The sequence below is a fragment of the Eufriesea mexicana genome, unplaced genomic scaffold, assembly GCF_001483705.2.
Source record: "Eufriesea mexicana isolate 0111107269 unplaced genomic scaffold, ASM148370v2 scaffold113, whole genome shotgun sequence".
Lineage (NCBI taxonomy): Eukaryota > Metazoa > Arthropoda > Insecta > Hymenoptera > Apidae > Eufriesea > Eufriesea mexicana.
The window spans coordinates 937051-958132 of record NW_016908278.1 but is presented as its reverse complement, the minus strand read 5'-3'; the positions used below and the strand labels follow the sequence as shown (position 1 = coordinate 958132).

The window sequence follows — 21082 nt, the reverse complement described above, 5'->3', positions numbered from 1 at the left end:
CGCGTCTGCTTTTCACTTCTTTCGGTCCTCCTACCCCCCGCCCCCCGATTTTTTTTCTTTTTTCATTGTCAAATACCCACCCATTACGCCGATAATTGCTGTTTTTCTCGCGCGCCAGCAGTCGACCGGCAAATGGAGTTCGACTAGCGGCGAGCCGCTTTCAGTGTAAACTTTTTCGACGCTTGTTTACGCTACTGGCCAGCTGCACAAATTCTGTCGCATTTACATCTTCCGTGAGTGGACGTTCGTTAATGAACCAGACGATTTTTCAGTGCTCAAAATGAACGCTCTTTGTTGTTCCACGGCTCGGGGTTTAATGGCGGGTCGAGGGTGGGTGTAACGAGGTTAGTCGCGAAGATCGGAGGAATTTTTGGCGGGAAAGTTTGATTAATCATCCGGGTGGGAGGTTTGTTTGCACGGGAATAATCGAGGTCTGGTGTTATTTATTGTGGTACACTGCTCAATTTTATTCCCGGTTTATTTATCGTTTAGTAGTCAGTGGAATATTTCTAAAATAGACGAATATAGAAGGAATTAAATGGGAGTGTAAGTTTTAAATGGAATAGTGTTATAGGATTAACGTAAAGATTTTATAATTATTAGAGTATTAAAACTTTTACGAAATGATTTTGGTAATATTAGATTTTTATCAACCCTCTTTCACATCGTGTAAATTATTTTCCTCCATTTTTATGTACCTATTTATTTATTTCCGTTTTATTTATCGTTTAATAGTGAATGGAATATTTCTAAAATAGACGAATATAGTAGGAATTAAATGGGTGCATAACTTTGAAATGAAATAGTGTTATAGGAGTAACGTAAAGATTTTATAATTATTCTATGGGGTTATTAGAGTATTAAGTTTTTTAAGAAATAATTTTGACAATATTAGATTTTTATCCACCCTCTTTGACATAGGGTAAATTATTTCCATCTTTATATATCTATTTTATTTATCATTCAGTACTGAATAGGATATTTCTAAAATAGATGAATATAATAGGAATTAAATAGGCGTATAATTTTTAAATGAAATAGTGTTATAGGATTAATGTAAAGATTTTATAATTATTAGAGTATTAAAACTTTTATGAAATGATTTTGGCAATATTAGATTTCTATCAACCCTCTTTCACATCGTGTAAATTATTTTTTGCACCATTTCTATGTCTCTATTTATTTATTTCCGTTTTATTTATCGTTTAATAGTGAATGGAATATTTCTAAAATAGACGAATATAGTAGGAATTAAATGGGTGCATAACTTTGAAATGAAATAGTGTTATAGGAGTAACGTAAAGATTTTATAATTATTCTATGGGGTTATTAGAGTATTAAGTTTTTTAAGAAATGATTTTAACAATATTAGAATTTTATCAACCCTCTTTGACATCGTGTAAATTATTTTCCTCCATTTTTATGTATCTAACTTATTTATTTTAAGCGAGGATGAAATGAAATAATTATTCGTTAACCGTATGGTTAGCGAATTTTATAGAAGAATAATTTCTCGTAGAGATAGCGTATATTTCTACGAGAAAGGAGGACCACAGCAAAGTTTTCCTCTCGCTGCCCTGAAATCACTAAACTGAGAACCTTTGCTTTATTCCCGAATTCCGAAACTTTGCCTGAATAGAACAGTCTTCGCCCTAAATCCCTTTCACCGGCGGAAACCGATAGAAAATACCAATAAAATGCTCTCTCTATCCTAAATTTCAGAACTCGCCACCTTTCCTTGACCCGCTCTTGAAATTCCAATCGCCATGAAACACTCCTCGTCTAAAACACCGTCCCACAAAGGAAACCAAACACCAATAAAAACCACTTCCCTTTTGCTCATGGACTTTAAAATTTACTACCTTTCTTTCACCAAATCTCCACCTTCCTGTCGCCATAAAGCGCCCTCGTTGTCAAAGGGAACGAATCAAAGGAAACCTTCGAAACTGCACCCTTAATTTAAAAACTCTACAAGCAAACCAACTCCTTTCCATCAATAATTTTGTAAAATTAAACCAAATATACAATACGTATCCTTCTAAGCAACCATAATCATTTAAATATAACATTCCTGGTATAAAGAAATAAACAAAAATCAATACGATTTTACTTGAAAGTTAGGAATACAACGCATAACCTCTATGCTTCGCTTGGCGGACATTTTGTGACGTTACGCAAGCGCAGTTGCGCATGCGCAGTAGAGATAGTGTAGATGTCGCGAATATCGGGCAAATTTCAATCAATTTTTCGAAATATAATATTAATTTGCATACATATAACGATTAAATTTGGAATAAAAATTGACATAACGCCAATTTATTTACTACTGTTATTTAAAAAGCGAATATTCCTGTTCGAAGAATTTTAATTTAAACTTTGTTTCGATAGTCTTAATATAGTCATCAAAAATTTTTTACGCCGTTCTTTATTTTTATAAAAATTCTAATTCTGACAATTAATCCTAATATTCCCAGTGAAACTGAGAACCATTATTTACTACTATTATTCGAAAAGCGAAAATTCCTGTTTGAAAAATTTTTATTTAAAATTTGATTCGATAGTTTTAATATTCTCATCGGAAATTTTTCACTCTGCCTTTTATTTTTATAAAAATTCTAATTCTGTTAGTTTATTCTAGTATTCCTACTGAAATTGAGAACCATTTTATTGTTATTTCCATGTTTTATCACCTTTGTTATTTCAATTGTGTATGTTTCAACACTCCATATCCAGACTATTTCAAAGACACGCGAATCTTTGGTTCTTACAGGTGCGTCGATCAAGCTACTGAGACTAGACGTGCCCAGTATAGCGGACCCAAGATGGGAGAAGGTGATATTGAGATGCGAATACGACCTAAGCGGCGAGGATCTGTATTCCGTGAAATGGTACAAGGACGGAGCCGAGTTCTTCAGGTTTATGCCGGGCTCGAGGCCACCGGGTCGAGATTTCCCCGTCGATGGGGTGTACGTGAACGTGAACAAGAGCGACAGCAAACAGGTGACGCTGCTGGGACAGGCGAACAATCGGAGAGGTTCGTACAGAGTTCTCGATTTGTTCCGTTTCCCCGACCCCACGGTCGCTGTACGTGCGTGCAGCAGCCACCATGGCCGTCTGTTTTGCCTGTGATCGTGGTCCGGGAACACACGAGCGTCTGAGATCGATCGGTTCGAGGGATGGGAGAGTATTCGGGTGAACCGTGCGCGAGGATCGAGTGTCGAGGGTTAGTCGACCGAGAAGCTGCGAAGCTCTAACGTTGAAAGGCGTGCAATTTGCCGGCGAATTATGCAGTTTAATGTGCACAGAGTGTTGATAAATTGTTAACTGCCGGGTCGGAGTGTTTCGACCAGAGTCGAGTGCCAGGGAACACGAAGATTCTCTGTTGGCTTTCGCTCTTTCAGGCTGAACGTAGCAAGACACCGTTGTTTTATTGTCTCCTCGGGTTTCTCATTCTTTGAGAATATGAGAGATTAGCATTTTCTCCTGCACTGAGAAAATACTGAAAATTATTAGAAATAACGAACCGAGGGAAATTCTTGAGATTGAAAAAATATCAGTGACGAAATCATCAATGATAAAATTACAATATTTCTGTCATGGGGTGATGAGAGACTTACAGGTGACAAATGTCTTAACAAGTTTGCACTTATTTTCCATTTGGCACTGATTAAAAATTGCGAAAATAAAGGTTTCCATACTGTTTATAATTCGGAATTTCAACAAACGTCTCTTAACACTAGAACTACCAATCCAGTAAAAATGACTGGTCCCAGAATTTTCCTTTTTGCAATCACCGAACACATACACCTAATTTAAGAATGCAATTGGTATCAACTCGTATTAACCCTCTATGGACCGAATATATATTTTTCTTGACTATAAGAATTGCATGTAACATAAAATCAACAAATATCAACCAATAAATTCAGCAGTTTCGACAATTTTATTATAACGAATTCATATTGAAAGTTTGAATTAACAACGTTTGTATTATTGTGCCAAGATAATGTGCAATAAATAGACAAGATAATTTTCCACGCCATCTTGTGGAAGAAAGGTCATACGGGGTCATAGAGGACCTAACCTATCATAATCGAATAACCGGTAAATGAAAAAGAATTAGAATTTTAAAAATGGACCTACGGGAGGTATTGTAAAAATAATTAAAACTATATCGAAAGAAAAATCGAGAACTGGAGTGATGAAAACGATAACACTGAATGCAGTATTTAATAAAATACCCATACATTAGCATGCAACTTGAAAGTTACACGGGCCCATAGAGGGTTAAGAAAGAACTGTAATCAATATATTTACTCATATTCATCGTATCGCTGAAATTACTATAATCTGTGCACGTTATAGTTAGGTGCCCATTAAAAATCGGTAGTTCTAGTGTTAAATTAGACTGACATTTTTCTTTTCTTTGAATTAAAATTAATGTCACATCAACTCTGTTGAGGGTTTTCATATTTTTCGTATCAAGTATTTGTTGCTCCGCTTTTAATTCCTAGGCTGATATTATTCGCCAAAATATTCGAAATTTCTCCAGCTAATTTATATTTCGATATTTTTCAAATTTATTGCCAGTCTTCTCTTTCTAAAACTTTCAACTAGAATACCGTATCCTACCCGCCGCCATTACACCAACGAAACTATTAAACTTATGTTCGTTTCTCTTTGCCTCGCGCTCATCGACCTGTCTTCCCGTCAAGCTGCGTTTCAGGGCCGAAAATATTATAACAAACATAGGGAACGAAAAACAAATCTCGCCGAAACTCGAAGAAGAGGAAGAGGAGGAAGACTGCCCGATAAGATCCCCGCGAAGGCTCGCAATTTTAGATTAAAATCGAAACAGTAACTCCGCGAGGTCTTCGCAAGTTGAAGCGAGCGAACGATGAAAGTTAACGGGCTGGCTGAAATTTCGCTTAAATAACCAACGAACTTTCCTCGTCCCGAACGAGGCTAGCCCCTATTAAATTTCTATTCCCGCCCATTTTTCTCCGTTCCACAGGGATCCACGTTCTCCTCGTTCCTCTTCCCTTCCGCGCATCTTCTCTTAGGATTCTAATCTTCGGGTTGATTGCATTCGAGCTACCCAAGTAGCCGGTGTAACTTTGTTAATTCATTACGACCCTGGGGGTGGGGCCACTAGGATGAGCTTCGATGGGGTGCGCTCTCATTCTTTCGTCTTCAGTTCTGCTCGCTGAGGAACCACCGATGCGAGTTCCTCCAAGCGGAGTACTACTACGCGGGGTGAGAATTAGCTTCGAAGTTAGTATTGCCCTTTACTAGCAATTAATTATTTCCCGAACACTGCATTAAAAATTTTGCATCGAACGTCATTTTTTAATTATTTCCTAGGTTTCACGATTTTTAATTTTCCGTAATACAGATGCGTGTAAAAATAATTGGAGAATTCTATGGGCACCAATGTTTAAGGTGGAAAATTTAATAAATCAGTTTCGAAGTTAGTATTGCCTTTTATTATTAATTAATTATTTTCCGAACACTGCATTAAAAATTCTACATCGAACGTCATTTTTTAATTATTTCCTAGGTTTCACGATTTTTAATTTTCCTTAATACAAATGCGTGTAAAAGTATTTGGAGAATTCTATGGGCACCCCTGTTTAAGGTGGAAAATTTAATAAATCAGTTTCGAAGTTAGTATTGCCTTTTATTATTAATTAATTATTTTCCGAACACTGCATTAAAAATTCTACATCGAACGTCATTTTTTAATTATTTCTATATTTCACGATTTTTAATTTTCCTTAGTACAGATGTGTGTAAAAATATTTGGAGAATTCTATGGGCACCCCTGTTTAAGGTGGAAAATTTAATAAATCAGTTTCGAAGTTAGTATTGCCTTTTATTATTAATTAATTATTTTCCGAACACTGCATTAAAAATTCTACATCGAACGTCATTTTTTAATTATTTCTATATTTCACGATTTTTAATTTTCCTTAGTACAGATGTGTGTAAAAATATTTGGAGAATTCTATGGGCACCCCTGTTTAAGGTGGAAAATTTAATAAATCAGTTTCGAAGTTAGTATTGCCTTTTATTATTAATTAATTATTTTCCGAACACTGCATTAAAAATTCTACATCGAACGTCATTTTTTAATTATTTCTATATTTCACGATTTTTAATTTTCCTTAGTACAGATGTGTGTAAAAATATTTGGAGAATTCTATGGGCACCCCTGTTTAAGGTGGAAAATTTAATAAATCAGTTTCGAAGTTAGTATTGCCTTTTATTATTAATTAATTATTTTCCGAACACTGCATTAAAAATTCTACATCGAACGTCATTTTTTAATTATTTCTATATTTCACGATTTTTAATTTTCCTTAGTACAGATGTGTGTAAAAATATTTGGAGAATTCTATGGGCACCCCTGTTTAAGGTGGAAAATTTAATAAATCAGTTTCGAAGTTAGTATTGCCTTTTATTATTAATTAATTATTTTCCGAACACTGCATTAAAAATTCTACATCGAACGTCATTTTTTAATTATTTCTATATTTCACGATTTTTAATTTTCCTTAGTACAGATGTGTGTAAAAATATTTGGAGAATTCTATGGGCACCGCTCTTTAAGGTGGAAAATTTAATAAATTAGCTTCGAAGTTAGTATTGCCTTTTACTAGCAATTAATTATTTCCCGAACACTGTACTAAGAATTCTACATCGAACGTCATTTTTTAATTATTTTCTAGGTTTCACGATTTTTAATTTTCCTTAATACAGATTTGTGTAAAAATATTTGGAGAATTCTATGGGCACCGCTGTTTAAGGTGGAAAATTTAATAAATTAGCTTCGAAGTTAGAATTGTCTTTTATTATTAATTACTTGTTTCCTGAATAGTGCATTAAAAATTTTGCATCGGACGTCATTTTTTTAATTATTTACTAGGTTTCACGATTTTTAATTTTCCTTAATACAGATGCGTGTAAAAATATTTGGAGAATTCTATGGGCACCGCTGTTTAAGGTGGAATGAAAATATAGTATTTTGGTATAATTTTTGAATTTTATTTTAAAACTCGACGTTTAAATTAGTAAAATTGCGAAGAATAATGGAAAAATATTTTTTTCACTTATTTTAATTATTTTTTAATAATTTTTTAATTATTCCAAGTTGGGTATTAAAGGATAGGGGCAGATTTTTCCTCTGCAATCCCTGAAAAGGGATGAATTTTATAAACGTTTATTAACACCGTTCTGTATAATTGTTTAATATCCCGTGTTATTAAATTTTCTTTGTCGAAAACCGTATGAAAAATATTTTATCTCGATCAAAGGAATACTTCAACAATTGCTGATATTAAAAAATTGCAATGTTCGAGGAAGAAGTTAATTCCAATGGTAATGAAAAATCATTAACCTGATACGATAACGGGTAACGGCTTAATTCGGTTTACTCGTTTAAATGTTTTCTTTAACTATTATTCAGGGGATTAAAGTCTCAACAGATGTGGGAAAATGAGAATTTTTTTCAATTTAAATGTTCATTAAATGAACAGGCGTTAATCAAAACGAAGCCATCTGATATGGCAGCGAACAAACTGTAGCTGAATTTTTTATTCGAGTAAATGATAAATTATACAACGTATTAAAGTAACGTTTTAATCATTGCACATATATTCTGGAATAAATACGACTGTATCCATTGAGTGTTACAAATGAATCGTAATTCTCGTTTTTCACTCAACGTTCATTGTAGGAATTATTTTATTGCGCGACACGTTTCCACAAGAATTTTCTATTACCACATCTATCCTTTGAAATTATTAATACCAATATCGATAAAACAAATCGCGATGTATTACCAACATTTCAACAACCAAAATTACTCATGCAAAAATCGGAAATGTAAAGTAACGAGATTAAAGAATTCAAACATTATTCCCTCTTTTTAATATGTAATATATATCACATGCAAAATTTCGACAGTCAACATATTAATAAATACAATAATTCCCAAATCATCGATATTCGACATCCAAAAATATGAAAATAATTCTTCCAAATCCTACTAAGTTACACCCTTTGTCACTTGTGCCATATTATTTCATAACTAAAGCAAATTGGTTGGACAGAAAAAAATTCAAATATCTTTAAAATTCCAATGCAAAATTGAAGTAAAGAAAAGAAAGAAAAAAAAAGAATTATGCATAATTTGTATTGTATTTGTACACCTTTTGTCACCTGTGCCATATTACTCCATAACCAAAGCGAATTCGTTGGATAGAAAAAAATTCCAATATATTTAAAATTCCAATGCAAAATCGAAGTAAAGAAAAGAAAGAAAAAAAAAAAGAAAAATTATGCATAATTTGTATTGTATTTATACACCCTTTGTCACCTGTGCCATATTACTCCATAACCAAAGCAAATTCGTTGGATAGAAGAAAATTCCAATATATTCAAAATTCCAATGCAAAATCGAAGTAAAGAAAAGAAAAGAAAAGTTTGGATAGAAGAAAATTCCAATATATTTAAAATTCCAATGCAAAATCGAAGTAAAGAAAAGAAAAGAAAAGAAAAAAAAAAAAATTATGCATAATTTGTATTTCAGGCAAAGTGAATCTCGCGGGGTCCTATGGCTGCGAGGTGTCCTCTGAAGGGCCCAGTTTCCTCACGATCTACGACGAGGCGAATATGAGCGTCGCCATTCCTCCAAAGGACCGACCCAGTCTACGTGGCCTTCGACCTTCTTACGAGGCGGGTGGAACGCTCCAAGCGGAATGCAGTTCCGCGGCCAGCTACCCTCCAGCCCAGCTCGTCTTTATCCTCAACGGAAAAGAGGTAAGGGTAGCTATAGTTTTATGAGAATGTACGGCTATTAGAGCCTGGAGAGACGTTCCGTTGCCATCCATGAACTTTAGACTTTCAGATTCCAGCCGCCATGGAGCAATGACTCGCTCGTGGCGCCATCTGCTCTCGACAGAGGTCGCTCTCGCGAGCGTCAGCCATTTCTAATGGGTCTTTCACTCGTGGTTTAGGTTAGGTTAGGTTCGAATCAAACGAATCTATCGGAGAATCGGATATTAAATGATTTTCCTGTTCCTTCCGTTTCAATAATTATTCTTTTACTATTAAAATCGATTCTCATTTTTATTTTATATTTATACACTGTTCTTCCTAGCTTTATAATATCGTGTCGCATTAACAACACTGTTTGCAAGTTCGATTCGGCAAATATAGGTTATGTTTCTACAGCAAAGTTCAATCCTAACTTTGACTTTATCTTTCTCACTAATATCGCAGAAACTAAGTAACTAAAAATAAACGTTACACAGTGTTTCGATATCTAGCATCGGATAGGGTGTTACGACAGTGAATAATTAACGCTCGCTTAAGTAGCTGCTAAAAGAGTAACAAGCCAAGAGGTTGATCAATACTCCCAGCTCACTTCTTTTCCAAACGCGAAACGATTTCTCAACACTCTACGTTTCCAGCGATATTTCAATTCAACAGCAACTCCAATTCGTTGCGCGAAATTCAGACGGTATTCCTGTAATTTGATTTACAAAAATCAATTTCCTTTTTTACATTTTCTCAAAGTACATGTTTTCGAAAATCTCTGTGTAACTGGATTTGTCTGAAATCGTGAAATTAGCAAAGTTATAGATGCTTAAATTGCGATGTACAGTCACTTATACAGCGTTTTTCTCGAAACCATACTTTTTGAACTGGCTGATGGGATATCTCGAGTTTTAGTTAACCGATTGACTTGAAATTTGGGGGAGATCTTCAGCGAATGTACCTTCACCACATAAACCACGAATTTTAAAATCTGATATTTTTTTTCTATTTTTATTTACCACCCCAAAGGGCGAAAAGCATAAGAGGTCGATATTTAAATTTCAAAATGCTGCCATTTTTTTAATTTTCGAAATTTCGCTGTGCTAGTGGTCCATGCTATAGCCACATTCATACTAATCAAGACGCTCTTTAGTTCTTTCGGTTTAGATAACCAGGTGTACCAGAATAACGTCAATCATTAGAGCCTGTTTTTAAAAACACCATTTACCTAAGGCTATGTAATTTCCAAGATTCTCAATAGTTTCGTTACAAAAAGAAAAATTGTAAATATTCCTCAAGTATAAATAACATAATGTAACGTGGTTTCCTTCGAAAAAAATCCCAAGGCAGTCGGTTTTTATTGGACGGATTACAGGAAAACGCGCTTAACCAAAGATCCGATTCAAATGTATGCAAATACACTTCTGCGTCGAGCGTATATGCCAGAGGGCTGGGACGGAAATCTGCAGGACGATCCATCGTGACTCTCGAATACACTATTGCCGAAGAAAAATGAATCCTTATCGTCACACTTGCTCTCTCCACCCGTCACGTTCGAAATCACGATCGCGCGCAAGATCCAAGCCAGCCACGCGGAATTCGCCGATCCCGATTCCCCGCAACGAGTCCTTCCCATTCCTCTCGTGAACTCTGGCTCGATTTAACGCGGTGAAAACCGCTGGATCCTTCCGACGTCGTTATGAACGAGCCTTCGCCCTGCTTCCCTGCGATTTAACACGCTGCACACAGGGTATAAACATTTATTATCTATAAAACTACGCGAGCGGGCCCGTTTGATCGCGCGCGATACCCGATGTGAAATACGGTGCAGTTCGCCCTAATGTATCGCCCAGACACACGGACGAAGGTGTTCTCATCCCGCCAAAGTTCACGCGAGTCTCTGATCTGGCCATTTGCTCTTTGCCTGATAAACGATCGCCCCGTGACGATAAATATGACTTCATCTCGCCCCTTTCGGGCTATTATTCTCCTATCAGATTACGATTCGGGGCTGTTTTCAGGTGCCTCGTCTTTGCACAGTGTTATACTGATTTGGATCAATTTTGAGGAATGCTCGCGGTAATTAATTAATTTAGGAGATAAGCGAAAATTAGTTATCTATTTCTATTAATAACACGTAAGCGATCTTAGAACAGACGGTGTAAATAGGTGACAGGCAACGTCTACAACTGTTCACGCCTAAAACACTTAAACCTATTGATGGCGAGACGATCGGTAGAGGGGTGTCGAATCTTCGAAGTGTCGAGCCGAAGGGCAGTCAGTCAAATAAAGAGGAAGAAAGTCTTCTGAATCACTAGCGCCATCCCCTCATCCTTCGGCTAATAATTTTTTATTTAGATGGAATGGAAAAATTGGGGTAGTTAGAGAAGGGTTGGAGAGAATACCTGATTCGATACCAAAGTTCTGTCATTGTCAGAGAAATGGTAACGCTATTTATCATACAGAATGGCCACTGAAAAGTTGAAGGGCTTGAAAAGGTCCTTTAAAAGATATTATTTTTCACAGAAAATTAATAAAACAAGTGTTCGTAGAATTATTTACATTGTTCAGTCTTTCAGCGGCCACCCTGTATTTCCCTGAAGCTACTTTGAATTTGGAAAGCTAATTCGAAAGTTGTTTGTTGGGTAACTTGGACTTAGAAAGGACGGAAAATACAGAATTATGATGATTCAGGGAAACGTTAAGAAATTCCGTGCTAATTCAAAGTAGAAGACTCGGAATTGAATTATTCCGGCGCGGGAAACACCGGGCTGTAATATCTTTGCTCGGATAAGAAACTCGATTAAGCTGGAAAAATCGCGGGTCTTAATTAAGTCGCGGAAACTCTACGTCGTCCCTTAGGGACAGTTTCTCAAGATTGACGTGTCGTAAACGCGACAACAACGGGGGTGCAACTGGGCGTGGAAGTTGTGGAAATGAAGAGAACTCGCGATGCCTCTGAATTGCAAATGCAAACGCTGGCTAAGGATATAAAATCATGAGAACCGCTTAAAAGGTGCTCGTGTAGTGTTCCAGCCACCGCACCCCCTGCATTCTGGCCCTTCAAAAACTTCTTCGCGGGGAGGGAGGAATTAAAACCGTCAGTTTAGAGTCGAGGATACTTTTAAACTTGCTTACTGTGCATTCAGAACCCGTTTTCGTCTCAAAAATAACAGACGGAAAGCCAGGTATTAAATTTTCCTCACCACGAGCCGGGGAAGCTCACCTCGGATGCTTGGCTAACGTCTAGGTTATCGCGATGGCGTCCCAAGCCGTGTGATAACTATTAATTCTCTATCCCTGGATCACGTCACTCTGACGGATCTCTCGTTTAAGAGAGACAAGCCTAGTAATTTATTTTTAAATATTATATTATCAATTCGTATCAATAAACACTGTACACAGCAGCATCATAACCAACTAGTTACCCCAGATCAATACATATATTTACTCGATAATCAGAGTTGCACAGTGATATCGTAGCTGCACATTTAGCTGTGATTCAGCTATATTCTATACAATCATCCTACTATTAATGAAACAATCGATCCATTTAAATTAAACCAGAGATTCAGTTATCTACCAAACTATTCCAACACCCAAAATCCCATAGAACGTCCACAACAAACTGCCAAAGTCACCTAAATCCATTGGTCCAAAACGAACTCTGAAAATACAAATTTTCAATTCACAGATTCAATACTATCAGTTGGTTCGATCATCCGCAACAGTCTGTCAGAGCCACTAATCTATTCATCTGCTATAACGCTATATAAAAGCTGAAAATGCTAATAATCTGTCAATAACAACCTATCCGATATCTAAATCCCAATAAAACCTTGCAACTTGCAAAGTCTCCATCCACCCTAGCCACTGTTTCAACATCCAAGGACCCAGCAGAGCAAACTGTCAAACAATTCCCAATCTTTGAAAGAAATTTGGGGCAAGAACCAGTAAAAACCACCCTGTCTCGTCAACAGGTGAACAAACCGTGGACCAGAGAGTTGCCAAGCATCGACTCCTCTGACGACAGCATCGTGTCTTCGACGCGACTAGGCCTGACCCTGCGTCTGGAACGACACCATTTCCCGGGTGGGACCCTGACTCTGAGCTGTCAGTCGACGCTGCCAGGGATCATCGGTGCGAGGGTGCTGGAGAGGAAGGAAACCGCGACGCTGGCCGCCAGCAATCAGCGATTGGCCCAAGAGCCACCTAGATCCAGCAGCTGCGTCCATCACCCCCTCGCGTCGATGGCGATCGCCTATCTCCTAGCGATCCTTCGATCATTTAACCGCGGTAACTTAGCACCTTTGCATGTTTAACCGACTCGTCGGAAATCGCCACTGAAGCTCGCTCGATCATTGGGATCATTTTGTCCGGGTAAAGCCGTTGCTTCTTAAATGTCAAAAGAATCGTTGACGTAAAGTTCGCTGTTCGATTCGATCCCAGGTGCAGGCTAGCCTGAGCCACGGATCCGATACGCTGAGCCAACAGAACTATACCAAAATCGATTGTAACCGGTAATCGAAATTGATTTATCATCGGAAACCGAAATAAATACCGGTATTAGTCAAACATCTGACAAACTCGTCATTTTCTTTCTTGCTGACTTATTTCAACTTACACTAAAATAAAATTCTCTGTTTCTGCAACAAAATTTCTTTCCTACCTTAATAAATCGGTAATTGCAAAATCTCTTTTAGCAAAACAGAAAATTAATCGATACGCAAACCGGTATTTTCGGTATCGGTATCGATATAACCAATTTTCTCGGTTTTCATTATTCGTATTTTCGCATTTCGGTATTTGCGAGGGTAATAAATGTACTAGTATAATATTTACCAGCGTGATACCGGTATTTTTCGGTTTCGGTAAGAGTCCCTGGTCCGAACCTAATTTGCCATTCTTCACTGCCACTGTGAACTTCGTTGCTCATATGGCTCTCACGGGGGGCGTTTCGCGGGTGATTGGGAAGGAATTTTGGATTTGCGCAGGTCGGTGTACGTGTGTACATCGAGGATACGTAGGAACGGAGTATGAAATGTGGATGGTCGTGCGGTATAGTGGGGAGCAAAAAGGGAACGCTATAGCAATATAATTTAATTGAAAAGCGAGTCGTTCACGCGAGACGCGACGTTGTACATAGTGTATGATTGTGAATTAGATTTACGACGGTGTGTAATTAAAAAAAAAGACAAAAAAAAAAAACGGAAAAAAATATTATGGGTGGGAAGGGATAAACACGGTGAAAGTAAGCGGGGGGGATATAGATCGCGATCACGAGCCAGTGATCGCGGGGTCGATCGCGTATTAAAGGGGCGGAGAGCGGGGGGATGATCGGGATCGAAAAACGAAGGGCATAAATCTGAATCGGCAGGACGAGTGGCGAGGGTGATTCACATTTATGGCGTTCGGGATAATTGAACTTTTCTTTCATTTTCGGTCTCTCGACACACGCATCTTTTTTGGTGGCGTACAAGAATTTATATATATACATATATAAATATATATATACATATACGTATATGTATACACGATGGATTCGTCATATTTACGTTTTATTGTAATTTTACATGATCCATATCTGATCGTTACGACACATTTCAAACAATAAAGAGAAACGTCAGGCATAATTCCTATGGGTTCTTTCATTTCACCACCTTGCCCATAAAATTCCCCTCAGGTAAGAGCACCGCGCACATAATCGCGCCATAATCTCACGGTTTATAACGAAATTTCGAAAAGATTTTTATAATACGCTTGGAAACTTATTGCCCTTTAAATTACACGTTTATGGTGTCCCATTTGAATACACCCCATCGAACATTTTCCAACCCTTTCGTGATATCCAGAAACATTTCGAATAAGAGATAGAAGATTACCCTAAATGAATAAATAAAGAAGGAAGATAAATACCTAGGTTTGTCTGCCTAGATTTTGATGTACAATTTGGATAATATTTTTCGAAGATTACGACGATGGGGTATTTTTTAAGCGTCGCAAACTTTCGGAAGGGGTGATTTTAACGTTTTCAGCCGGAAGGTGGAACGGTGATAAGAAATGGAGGAATGAATAATTCATTATGTGAACGGAATATCAAACAATGTTATGCTACTGTAATACACGCGGTAGGCAAGTTTGGTTACTAGACGAGGCTATTCCCATGAACCGTCTATCTCCTCCCATAATCATAACCACCGCCCCTGCAGCCTTTACGTAAGATTAATCCACTCAAGATTTTACGTAACTGCTTAAATACACTTGCAGTCGGAATACGGCACCGTTATCTGCATCTCATGCTACGATTGCGGAAGCATAAAATAGAGTTCTTACTAACTTTCACAATCTTATCTCGCCCCATAATCGTAAAGCCACGTTGGACTTATTAATGCTCGGGTGGTCTAATTATAAAATACATCATAACCGCGCGGTCATAACCACGCCATTACGCTCTTCGTAACAAAAATTATATACTAGCTTCCCCCTGGCTCGTTATTTTAATTTTTCACGCCCAGCCTTCTTTCCACTTTCGCCCTCGTCTTCCGCGATACTTAATTTCCAAAAATTAAACCCTGGATTTAAAAATATCTAATTTTTGTTCGGGAAAAAATTGCAACGCACGATTTGTAATTAAAGGTAAAATTGGTATATTTGGGAAGAACTGAAAAGATGACCAATTTTAGGGAAATTTTCATAAATATAGCAAAAATTGTTACTTTTTATTCATTTATCTACTTGATTTATTAGATTTGATTTCAGTAGGTATAATATAATACTTGGAAAATATTTTCGTTCCTAAAGAATGAAGTCTGATTTTATTTTCGTACCTGTGCTGCCATTTTGTCACGCTCACTGTCACGCGAATAGATTAAATTTGTGAAAAATCTTGTAAATTAACGAAGAATTGTTAAAAAAGGAATACCCGATATTATGACAGCATAAGTGATCCAAAAGACCGTAAAATTGATAGAGTTCCCTATTATTTTGTCTTCTCACCAATTACCCCATTAAAACAGCCCTAAGGGTTCACCAAATTTCGAAGAACTCGAAAAATGAATATTTTTGATGAATTTTCATAAATGCAGCAAAAATTGCTACTTTTTAATCATCTATATACTAGACTTAATAAATTTGATTTGAGTAAGTACAAAATAATACTTGGAAAACGTTTTCCTTCTTAATAAACGAAACATGACCGTATTTTCATACCTGTGCTACCATTTCGTCACACGAACAGATTAAATTTGTGAAAAATCTTGTAAATTAGCGAGGAATTATTAAAACAAGAATACCCGATATTACGACAGCATAAATAATTCAAAAGATCCTAAAAATTATAAAGATTGCTATTATATTACCACACACCAATTATCCCATTAAAACAACCCCAAGGGTACACCAAATTTCCCAAAAAACGCTGTTTCCTTCACCCCCAAGAATTTCCTCGATCATCTCAGGGAACAAGCTCGATAAACTATTCTACAAAAATCTTCGCCTGATCCCTTAAAAAATCATTCACCCTAACACAGCCAACTCTTTCCACCCTCATAATCCCTTGCCAAAACATTTCACGCTACACCGACAATCCTGCTAAATTCCCATTCTCGTCGCACGCCTTGCACCCATTCCCTGTCTCCCTCTCTCCTCCTCAGCGTCCGTCTTCATTTCCGGTACGCCGATCGGAGCGTAATTCACGCGAAGATGGTCGGGATCGCGGCGCACAGCCCCGATAACAGTCTAGCCGGGATAAAAGCGATTAGAGATGGGCAAAAGGAGGAGCGATTTAGCGGCCGGTAAACAGTTGAAACGGGAAATCTAAATCGAGCCGGGAGGGATTTCCGGTACCTCGATCGCCCTTCGTTCTCTCACCCCGAGCGACTCTGAGTCGCGTTAAGCCGTCCCTGGCCTGTATCCGACTTCGACCTATCGGCCGAGAATTCACCTCTCTTCCTTTTACCACCCTCCCTCGCTCCCGATTCGATTTCCAGATTAATTAAGGATCGCTGGTCTGAAAGGACGCCCTCGAGATCCTTTCGAGCGTCCGCCAGGAGGAAAGGCGGTAACGAGACGCCGATTCGAGTCCGTTTCACGAGACACCGAGCCCGATAATGACATTTTTTTCGACGGTTTCTCGCGACCGGAAACGCGTTAATGAGAAACGGTCCTCGTGTCCCTCGTGACGGGAATACCCGTGTCCCTGCCACTTAAGGAAATCGTTAACGGCGATCCGACGATCGACAAAAGGGTTTCCCGTTGGCCATGTCGGCCTGTCAGTGCGTTGAAACGGGTTCGTTTACGATACACGGGCAAAATGTTGCGAGAGATCGATCGGGTTCACGGTGGCCTTGGGCAGTTGCAAGGCTCTCGAGGGTCTGAGGTGCTGCTTTGGAGGGAGGTTAGAGTGCTGTTCAAGCATTCTTTCTCGTTCCTTTTTTGTTTTTTCTGGATTGGAGAAGGGAGACTTAAACTGTGATTTAGGGGTGTTTATGGGTAATTCTAAATTGAATGAATTTCTTCGTTTACCTAGATTTTTCCTCTCTTCTATTCTCCCGAATGTATATTTGGACGGAATTTATTAAATAAACGAAACATTAATTATTATATCGTAACCAAGATATTATTCCATGGAGAAATAATTATACCAAGAATTTATATTCTCTTATATTAATAAAGAAAGTGAATTAATAATATGTCCATTAAATAATTACGAATGTTAATTAAATTACCCGGTGGTACAGTGCCGTACTACTATTTCCGTTCTCCACCGGAAAATAACAAAGTAAACAAAGAAGCCTTTGAAATCTGCATTACGCGAAGCTCCAGCCCCCCAACTCTGAATCCACGTACCTCGTAAATAACCGAAATATAATTCGACGCTCGTTGAATTGCAATTTTAATTCGATGAACTTCGTTTGCATAGTCTGATTTCTGAAAAACCATTTTCCCAATAAAATCAACTCGATGACGTCGAACTCGATCCACCTACGTACACTCGCACGCACCTTCAAACGGGCTCAAACATCCAGCGAAATTAGCAACGGTGAATTACGACGGAGATAAACGAAGCAGGAATTACAATTCGTAAAAACCGGGGAAAAAAGAGATTTTCAAACCAGAGGAAATATAGCGCGACGAGAGGGAACGTGGCATTCAAACATGCTTCAACGATCGGTTTCTTCGGCGTTCGGAACGTCAATGAGTTCAATGAGTTCGCTCGTTTCACCTGGAATGACCTATATACCCCTTCCAACCCCCGGTCGGGGCGTACACAGCTAGGGGTGGCTACGGAAGAAACGAGATCAACGGGGGTCCAGAAATGGCACGCGGCTAGGCTGCCGGCTCCAAGACGCTCCAAGGCACACGGGTAAACGCTATTATCTTGGCATTGTTTTATCGCTGTGATGCAACGACAAACGCTGGAACACCACTCCACCAGGTTTGAGGGAAGGTTGGACAGTGTTTGCGCTCGTTTGCCAGTGTCTCCGCGTCGATCTCCGTCTTACACCTCGATCCTCGCGAGTGGAACAGTGTTTGAGGAAGATTGCTCCTTGGGTGTGACCAGGTTTTCCGTGTTTGGGATGGAAGGTTGGACAGTGTTTGCGCTCGTTTGCCAGTGTCTCCGCGTCGATCTCCGTCTTACACCTGCGCGTCGATCCTCGCGAGTGGAACAGTGTTTGAGGAAGATTGCTCCTTGGGTGTGACCAGGTTTTTCGTGTTTGGGGAAGTGTACTTATGCGTGGTGTCGTTAATAATACAATTGGGAAACCGATTATAATGGTAAATGGAGTTTTCAGTGGCAAATGTGAGATTAATCGCTTGCGCTAGAAAGACGTGCCACGCACGTCGAGATGCTTTTGCTCCAAAATCGCCAGCGACGTGTATACCACGTCAATGTGACATCTTACCATGTGTTGCATTGTAGCGCACGGCATCGCAATCGTGAGTTTATTGCTAGCGAAAGTGGTTAATGATGAAAAATTGAGAAAGTGAGTTTGTTGTCGTTTGAACATGTTTGAATAGGTTGTGTTGTACCTGATGATGCAAGGAAGCAGAGAGTGATACAATAGGCAAAAATATGTCGAAAAGAAGGAATAACATTTTTTCGTTTGGGGATTTATTTTGGACAAAATGAAGATTGGAAATTCCTGGGGGTGCATTCTTTTATTCCAGTTTTGACGATACGAATTTCACTATACACTGTGTCTAGTCATATTCACAAACACTTCCAGTATTTTTACATCTATGGTATTATAGAATGACAAGAAAGATAGTCTGCATTAACATTAGGTTTACGGATACTATCTGTATACCTATTTTTAAAGACACTTATCAAATTGACAGGTAAAGGAAACCACGAGTCTCTTATTTTTAACGGTTAATTTAATTTAAAAACAATTATATATCATATTAACAGTCTTAATATAAGTTAACTAAATCTGTTACCATCGTATAATTGGAGCAACCTTTCCGGGTTCCGTAAATCTAGTGTTAATATTCATGATTGTGTGATTAAATTTACAGACACTCCACGAATTCTCGAATTCAACTTCCTCTAAAACGAAGCCTCGTGAGAACGAGCTTTATTCTACCTTTTCCACTTATTTTTAGATGTAGAATATTTTCTGTTGGTCTAGACCATCGGTTATTAGACACCCCATAGACAGTGGTGCTGTGAAAATTTTTCTGAATTGAGAAAATAATTGTTTGGACACTGATTTGCAAACTTTGCGAAAGATTTTAGAATAACAATACTGGAATCATCTAATATAAAATTCTGCCATACTCTTTTTCATTTTTACTTCTCACCCGTAATTTATTCCACATAACATCAAACGAAAAGTTTCTTCCACCCGACGTTTAGTCGAATGAGGGAACATGGTCAAATTCGCGTTAAGACCGACGAGTTTCTCAAAGTTCGCAGAGTCAACCGTGACGCATAGATGAAAAATAAGTTAGGCGAGGAGTACGTGACCGTTCGTCGATAAATTTGCAAAAACGACGGAACTGAGGCGGCGGAGGCGAACCAAGGGTGATATTTGAAATGCAAATGGGTTTACTTAGTCGAAGACAGATAAATCCTGCGAAAATAAATTTCAGGCCGGGAAAGATTAGAAGCTGGCCAGACAAAAACATGCACATGTACACGATGCACCGGAAATGCGAAAAATTACATGCTTGCACAGAGGAAACCAGAGATTCTGTGGCGTGGAAAATTCAACATTCCTAACAACATCGTTTAAATTGTCTGCTTTAAATCACTCTTCATTTTCGATTAACTATTTCGCATGCTCCACGTGGAGACACCGTAGAAAAGACTTTGGAAAAATTTTCGAGACCAACAGGAACGATGAAAATTTTGTGAGAAGCCTTCAAGTACGACATTAAACGATAATCCCTTTAAAAAGTTCAATGAAAATTATGTAACAGACTATCCAGTCTTGCATCGCGTAATAATCCCTCAGAAACGTTGAATAAAGAATTCTGCAGAAGATTTTCAAATAGGATAATTATTTCTCTTAAAAAATCCAATGATAATTCTGCAAGGAAAATTTCTAACTCGATCATTTTAAAATATACAAATAAAAATTCAACGAAGAAACGATCTAGCCCAATACCATACATTATTGCTACCCAAAAATTTGTTAAAGGTAATAACAAATCTGTACAAAATTTTTGAATCAAATTATCTGAGAAAGAGCAGCAAAAATTTTATTTAATAAATTAGAAGAAAGTCGATGGTTCTGAAAGCGTGCAGCATAAATTGGATTTTGTTTTCCATATAACTAGAAAATAATTAAATTTAAATTTAATCGATATCATTAACCCTTAAAATCTGCCACAAATATTATCCCCACCTAATTTATTCGCATATTCGTAGGAAGGTATAACGTAAAATTAATGTATCTCGAAATAATATATTTTGAACATCAAAATATTACAGGATAATATCAATACACGAGAATGTAAAATAATAATACCATTACCAATAATATTGCCGGCTCATAAACTCACAGTCGTGTTCCAAAGGCATTAAAACCAAGACAGCCTAAATTTCACCCATGCAAGCATCGAGGGTCAGTCACGTACGTTTTACGATAGCCTCTTCTGGTACCATGTCAAACAACAATAACTGTACCGAGCCAGGAATCGCGCGATATTGGCCGGAAATGCGCGGATAATTAGCGGGCGTGCACAGCGATTTAACGTAGCATGATTTCCCTGGGTTTCCGGGCAGACAGTCGCGTGGAGTGTTCTTTTG

At 38.0% G+C, this 21082-nt stretch overlaps 1 protein-coding gene across 1 annotated transcript in view; it reads left to right on the top strand.

Annotated features, from left to right (window-relative positions):
• Positions 1-13344, top strand: part of LOC108554906 (uncharacterized) — a 116563-nt gene extending 103219 nt beyond the window's left edge. The window contains exons 2-4 of the mRNA XM_017910319.1: positions 2771-3034; positions 8594-8823; positions 12804-13344. Coding sequence (XP_017765808.1) covers positions 2771-3034; positions 8594-8823; positions 12804-13145 — 836 coding nt within the window. The 3' untranslated portion in view covers positions 13146-13344. The remainder of the gene's footprint in view (positions 1-2770; positions 3035-8593; positions 8824-12803) is intronic.
• Positions 13345-21082: the final 7738 nt, after the last annotated feature.